Source organism: Tenrec ecaudatus, chromosome 14 (assembly GCF_050624435.1).
Source record: "Tenrec ecaudatus isolate mTenEca1 chromosome 14, mTenEca1.hap1, whole genome shotgun sequence".
Classification (NCBI taxonomy): domain Eukaryota; kingdom Metazoa; phylum Chordata; class Mammalia; order Afrosoricida; family Tenrecidae; genus Tenrec; species Tenrec ecaudatus.
In genome coordinates this window covers 88,201,523-88,208,889 of record NC_134543.1, presented here as the reverse complement: position 1 = coordinate 88,208,889, position 7,367 = coordinate 88,201,523, and the positions used below count along the sequence as shown (strand labels likewise).

The following is a 7,367-nucleotide window of genomic DNA, read 5'->3' as shown; positions in this document are numbered from 1 at the left end:
ACAGACAGGAAGTGGAAACACAGGGAATCCAGGGTGGATGATCCCTTCAGGACCAGGGGTGTGAGTGGCGATACTGGGAGGGTAGAGGGAGAGTGAGTTGGAAAGGGGGAATTGATTACAAGGATCTACATGTGACCTCCTCCCTGGGAGGCAGGTAACAGAAAAGTGGGTAAAGGTAGATGTCAGACAGGGAAATTATGACAATATAATAATTTCTAAATTATCAAGGGTTCATGAGGGAGGGGGGAGTAGAGAGGGAGGAGAAAAAAAGAGGACCTGATGCCAGGGGAAGTGGAGAGCAAATGTTTTGAGAAAGATGAGGGCAATGAATGTACACATGTGCTTTACACAGTTTATGTATCTATGTGTGGATTGTGATAAGTTCAAAAGAAAAAAAAATTCTCACTTATTCTTATAAACCACAGTCATTGCTCAAAAAAAGAGAATCATTGTGAGGATGGTGTAGGACCAGGTGGTATTTTGTTCAGTTGTACATAGTGTCTCTATAAGCCAGAACTCACTCAATAACACCTAATAACAACACTTATTAATTTATTTATGAGATATTTGTCTATGTGTTAGTTTCTTAAGAATATACTTGGCAGGCTTTTAATCATGCCTTTATTTTAATAAAATAAGTTAGGAATTCTTTTATCTTTTCCTTATCTAGTAAAGATTATGGGCAAGATTGATCTATATTTTTTCTTTCTTAACTACTTAGATACAGTTATCAATGAAACCATTTAGACATGGATGTTTGTGAAGTGGCCTTTAATTACAGGTTTGATTTTATTATAAGATATGATATAATCCGTACTTTATAGTTTTAATTGTTACAGTTTGGGAGCATTTTGTCAAGTAACTTGCTTTTTATCTAAAATTTACTTGCAAAAAGTGGTTCATAATATTATCTTATTGAGCATTTAATTTCTGAAGGACATGCATGTTTTAGTTTCTACTATTGTTCTAGTAGCCCTGGTGATTTAGTTGTTACCAGTTCAGCTGCTAACTTGCAAGATTTCAGCAGTTCCAAACCATCATCTATTCAGTGGGGGCCACACAGGGTTTTCTACCCCCTTAAAGAGTTATCAGAAACTCACAAGGGCACGTCTACCCTATCCTATAATGTCTCTATGAATTGGCATTGAATCAATGGCAATGAATTTGGGGTCCTTAGAGTTATCAGATGTCACCTGCAGATGACCTACTTTACTTCTCAAGAAGCTGATAAGGCTGCCTGTATAGCAGACTAGGGATATATATAAACCTTAGATCTACAAATGAGTTTTGAAATTGAACCTAACTGTAAACCCTGACCTAAGAACTATAAGTTCTTAGATTGTGTTCCTACTAACTACTTGCCCTCTTGACGGGATCGTCAGTGATGTGGGTGTTGTAGCAAAATGTGGTGAAGAAGTCAGATCGTGCCCAGCTATCAGAAAGAATAACATCCAAGGTCTTAAATGCTTATCTTAAAACTGCCAGCATCTAAGAGAAATGGCAGCTAAGTCCACACAAAAGGAGCACACAAGCCTGTGTGATCCAATTTATCATAAATAATAATTAAAAAACAGAGGAGGGAATTATATCGGAGCTTAAATTCTTAGCACCCAGTTTGCAGAAGGTTATGAACGACAGTGGAAACATAAAATCCATTCCCAAAATCTCCACATGGATTAGACTTCCACTGAACTCCTTCAGACCATTGACCAAGGATGTGGATAAACTTGACCTCAGATATAGTTATGTAAAATTCAACCTCCTATCCATTGTTTTTCTTTGGACCCATTTTGATTTATTCTAGTTTTTATTATTTTCTGTCTTCTTTGCTTTGAATTTTTCTGCTTAACTTTGCTGTGATGGTTGTGCTTTTTTGTACAATTTTCTTTATATGAATTCCAAGACAGATAAATCTATAGTAACTAAATTAATAGCTCCTTAGAGTTATGACAGGGGAGGTTGAGGAGAAATACAGAACTAATAATAATAGATACAAGAATGAAGAAAATGATCCAAAATTCATTATGATGGTGATTGTTCAGTTTTAAGATATATTCAAAACATTGAGTTGTATACTATGCAAATTATGTCAATAAAATTATTAAATGAAAAATAATATATGAAAACTCCAGTATTTCAACTTCTGAATTCTGGAGACATTTTCTGCTTGTATTTCATAACCACTTTTTTGTTTTCCTGGATATTCCCTTAAAAGTTTACAATTCTGATAAAGTCCAATCTATCTATATTGTATTTTGCCAGTAATATTTTTGATGTCCTCTCTAAGAAAGTATTGCCAGGTCAAAGTTTATAGATATTACTTCATTTATCACAGTTTTAGTGTAGATTACTGCTTATAATGTTCATATGCATTTGGGTATATTAATAGGATTTCTTAGGATAGAAAGTATTATTTTATTGACATTTAATTCACACATCAGACAATTCAGTAGTTCAATCACATGAAGAGGAGTTGTACAATCATCGCCACAATTTACTTTAGGATACTTTTTTTGTTGTAATTATTGATGTAATCACCCAATTTCTTCCCAACCTTCTGTGCTATATCTGTAACACAGAATTGGAATTATAATATTATAATTATGATAATTATTAATGAAGTTACTGTCCTTATAGATTTACCTATTCTGTATTTTAAATGTATAAAAATACACTAAATACAATTAGGAAACAAACAAAAAGTCCCACAACAATGACAACATAAAATGGAGAACTATCTTAAAATGAATGTAGAAAACATTAAAAATGGGAACACATTGTTCTGTCTGTAATATTGGAATGAAGAATATTTTATCCAAAGACTCAGACTCCCAGTATTATGAGACTAATGGTAGAGAATTATAATTCATCTCTTAAATTTTCCAGATTTTATTTTATTATTATAACACACACTAATAAAAACAAAAGTAAGTGTATATAAATGCATTCAATAAGCTGTTCTCCAGGAGTAATACTTATTAAATAGCTAATAATGTTTGTAAAAGGTTGAATATAAATGTCTTTTGTTGGATTCATGATCTTTTATACATTCACTGACACCATTATCATCAGTTATCTAAATGTCTCCATGCAGTAGTTTCATAGTGCATTGATAAATCTATTCCTAACTAGATTTACCATATATTGCATCTTCTTGGGAGAGAGACTGGACTTTTACTCCCATACACAGTTATAGTCTCAGAAACCAATGAAGATTCACTGTGAATCAGGATTGACTTCATGGCAGCAAGTTTGGTTTTTATTATATATCATATATTATATATGTAAAATACTTCATTTTATTTATGTTACAAATAAATACATCTATTATCACTTCAAAGAGGGGTCTGAACATACCCCTCTTTTAAAAAAAAGAAACAAAGGCATAATTTCTTTGTAGGTAATTGTCATTTCCCATTGTCTTCACAGCCAATTCGCCTGCATCTTAAATAGATTTGAATAGAGAATAAGAAGTACCAAAAATAGAGAATATTAAAATTTCTACTTATTCTGTGTTTTTCAAAAATTGTCATAGCAAATCACCTTTTAAGTTACCCATTCCATTCTTGCCATTGGTGATGGCAAGTCATGGTTTATTTTAATATCACTGTGATTCCATTTCTCACAGTCCAGAGACAAGACTAAGTCAGTAATGGTTTTATAAGTTTACATTGTTTCTGGGAAACAAGCATTTCTTGTGACTTTTGACATCCGGCCAGGCTTCAGATATCTACTCTTCAGTTTTGACATAGCTGCTTTCATATCTTTGTTCCTCAGAGTGTAAATGAGTGGGTTTAAGATGGGAGTAATAACAGTATAGAAGACAGCAAGCACTTTGTCCACTGAGTAACCGCTGAAGGGCCACACGTAGATGAAAATGCATGGCCCAAAGAAGAGTGTGACCACGGTGATGTGGGCAGTGAGGGTGGAGCGCGCCTTTGCCATGCTGGCGGAGGAGCGGGTCCGCACTGTGAGGAGGATGACCGTGTAGGACACCACGAGGAGGAGGAAGGAGCTCAAGGAAAGAAAGCCACTGTCTGCGACTATCAGGAGGCTGACCACATACGTGTCAATGCAGGCCAGCTTGGTCACGAGAGGGAGGTCACAGAAGAAACTATCTACCTCATTAGGACCACAGAAGGGCAAGTTCACAGTAAATGCCAACTGACTAGTCGTGTGGATGAAACCAATACCCCATGGGATGACGACCAGGATAATGCACACACGGTGGCTCATGATCGTCATATAGTGGAGAGGCTTGCATATAGCAACGTAACGGTCATAGGCCATGGACACAAGGAGTACCATTTCACCGCCAGCGAAGAGATGCACGCAAAATATTTGAGCCATACAGGCTTCAAAAGATATGATATTTTGCTCTAAAAGTAAGTCTGCAATCATTTTGGGGGTCGCAAATGAGGCCACGCATACATCGATAAAAGAGAGATTTGCGAGCAGAAAGTACATAGGGGTGTGAAGGCGAGCATCGGAGGTCACAGTGAGGATGATAAGAGAGTTGCCCAGCAGGATAGCAAGGTAGAGGAGAGAAAAAATGACAAGCAATAAGGGCCGGAGCTCTGGAGAACCTGAGAGTCCCAACAACACAAATTCAGTCACCCGGGAATAATTAGTCACATTCATTGATTTTGCAAGGAACTTTAGCTTTAGGTAAGGAGCCCTGGTGCTGTAGTGGATTAGGCGTTGTGCTAGTAAAATCAAAGTTGGCAGTTCAAACCCATTGGAAGCTGTGCAGGAGAAAAGTGAGACTGTTTGCCCCTGTACAGGTTGTCTTAGAACCCTTAGGTGAATTTCTCTGTCTTCTAGGCCACTCTGAATTGTAATTCACTTGATAGCGATGGATTCTTTTCAGTTTCCTGAATAGGAGAGAAAAAGAGGCTAATGAGCCAAAACTGTACAGGGGCTTGATTTCTCAATGTTATCTGTTTTTAGTGATGCTGAGTCTTGTGTCTGTATTTTCAGACATCCATAAAAATTGTGGAGACTGTACCTCATCTACCAATGAGACAAATAAAACTATGAGACACTGATCAATGCTGATCTAGAAATTGACATGGTTGCTGCAATCAGGAGGGGGAGCAGTTCAACTAATTGATTCATACTAATATTTATTTTTAAGAATTTAAATCAGCTAAGTTAAAAATGAAAATAAATGTCTGGAAATTTGTATTGACATCACAGAATTTCAACCTTAGAATCTACAGAGATAACAGCAGTATTTTTTATCTTATTTTATTTTTACTGAGTAACACAAGAACTCTTAAGAGGAAATTTGTTATCTGCTACCAGCAGGGGATTTAATTTTACAAAATCATTTTTGTTAGAAAGATATTAGACATAGAAGAGTGTGCAGTGTATATTTCTGTTTAAATAAAGTTCAAAGGTAGGCCAAACTAATGCACGTCATTAGAAGTTGAGTGGTTGAGGGGTAAAGAGGAGTCATAGGAAAGGCTAGGAGAATGTTAATAATATTATTTTAGGTCACTATTATTGACTTTTTCAGATGCCAAACAAAAGAAAGACTGCTGTCTTCCTTTTCCTTCACAGTTTTAAAGCCATCCTCCGGCGGTCATATTTGAAACTCTCTTCTCAATGTTAATAAGGCAATGTTGACTTCTTCAGAAAATACCACCTTCCACAACTCACTGCAATAATAATCAGATAATTATATAATTTGCATCCCAAAGAATTTAGATTTATTTAATAAATGAGTATTTTCCTTCTTTGAAGTTTTTAATGTTTAAAAGTTGCAGGTGTAATAAGAAAAAGGGACCTGGGTATATTTTGGGGACAGTCTAGTTTTTACATTTGCTCCAAAAGAAAATCTCTTCTAAAGAGAAAAGATCTCCCATTGCTGTCGAGTTGATTGCAATGCATAGCAACCCTAGAGGACAGAGTAGTACTGCTCTTGTGCACTTGTGAGACGGTAACTCTTTATGAGAGTAAAAGGCCTCGTTCTCTCTCAGAGCAGCTGGTGGTTTTGAAATGCTGACCTTGCAGTTAGCAGCCCAACAGGTAACCCACTACAGCAAGAGGGATAAAGTGATATGTTAACTCCCTCTTCTTACTTAGGCTACCAGTTTGGTAGCTTTGGACATATTTCCTAAGTCAAAACCTCCTTCTTTACCCCCTGCTGGTAAGAAAAAGGTGTTGAACAACATGACCTCTTCTCTTTACAATATAAATCCACTCTTTTTAAATCCATTCATTTAATAAGAAATTAAATGTCTACTTTGCCCAGAGTCCCATGAGTCCTGATGGTGTAGTGGGTCTATGTTGGGCTGCACACAGCAAAGTCAGCAGTTCAAAACCATCAGCCGCTCTGCCATATGTCAGCTTTCAGCATGGACTGCAACAAAGTTGCCCCATCACAGCTAACAAGCATCCTTCGTGGGTCTAAAGGAATTTGAACTAAATCTACGAACCTTATTCAATATCTAGATTCTATTTTTCAAATTGTGGGAATTTAATGAAAGATGTTTACATGACTAATGTTACATGAAGCTTACTGTGTAATGAGTGAGATTCTTTTGTAGTGCATCGGGGTGCGTGTGCAAGAGAGTAGGGAAAATGTTTCTGGAACAACACTTGAGAGATATTTGTAATGAAAAATAAATTTAAAGATTGCGATAACTGCGCTATAGAAACAATTCAAGTACTTAAAAAAAGTGTACACACAAAAAGTTTAGTCTTGGAAACTTAATGGGACAGTGCTAATCTGTCCTATATGGTTGCGAGCAGTTCAGATTGACTCAATAGCAGAAGTTTGCATTTTTGGTTTTCCCCAAGTACAGTGCCAGGCACTGGTTTATAACTCTCTCCCTCAAAGATCATGGATTAATACCCAAATCTCTAGTTCATTTAGAGAAAAGCATGTTCCTTACTCGAAACAAATATAACTTTAGCATTTCATGAAGGGCTCTGTTAAGCACAATGAAATCACCCTATAGCAGTGAAAACAGAGAACGACTGGAATCAAATATTCCAGGTTAAAATCACGTCAAGAATTGTCTGGATGGCATGTGGGCTTAGTTTTCCCGTTTAGGACACTTACTTCAGTGTATGGTCATTGGGTAGCGTTGCGATTTCAAGCAAGCTCATATCCTCAAGGAAAATGTTGAAACTAATATGTCTCAGCAAAAAGATTATGTAAGTCAGAGCTCATTAATCAACCGTAATGAGTGCACATATGTAAATATTTTCAATATTGTGTTATTTCAGATCAGATAGAGTATGTACTTCCTGATAGTTATAGGTACTCAAAGAGGATATGATACAACTTATATGAAGAGGCTTCATATTTCATGAACGTCTTGAAGCCACAGATTCAAGTTTCCATTAATAGATAT

The 7,367-nt window shown here is 36.3% G+C and overlaps 1 protein-coding gene across 1 annotated transcript; it reads right to left on the bottom strand.

The window, feature by feature from the left end:
• Window positions 1-3,666: 3,666 nt before the first annotated feature.
• On the bottom strand, window positions 3,667-4,653 carry LOC142426690 (olfactory receptor 4K15-like). The gene has a single exon (XM_075532267.1). The coding sequence runs from the start codon at window positions 4,639-4,641 to the stop codon at window positions 3,667-3,669; it is 975 nt and encodes a 324-aa protein (XP_075388382.1). The 5' UTR covers window positions 4,642-4,653.
• Between the last annotated feature and the right edge of the window lie 2,714 nt (window positions 4,654-7,367).

Excerpts from the sequence above, each read along its gene's own strand:
- LOC142426690 (XM_075532267.1), bottom strand. The coding sequence starts at position 4,641 with ATGAATGTGACTAATTATTCCCGGGTGACTGAATTTGTGTTGTTGGGA.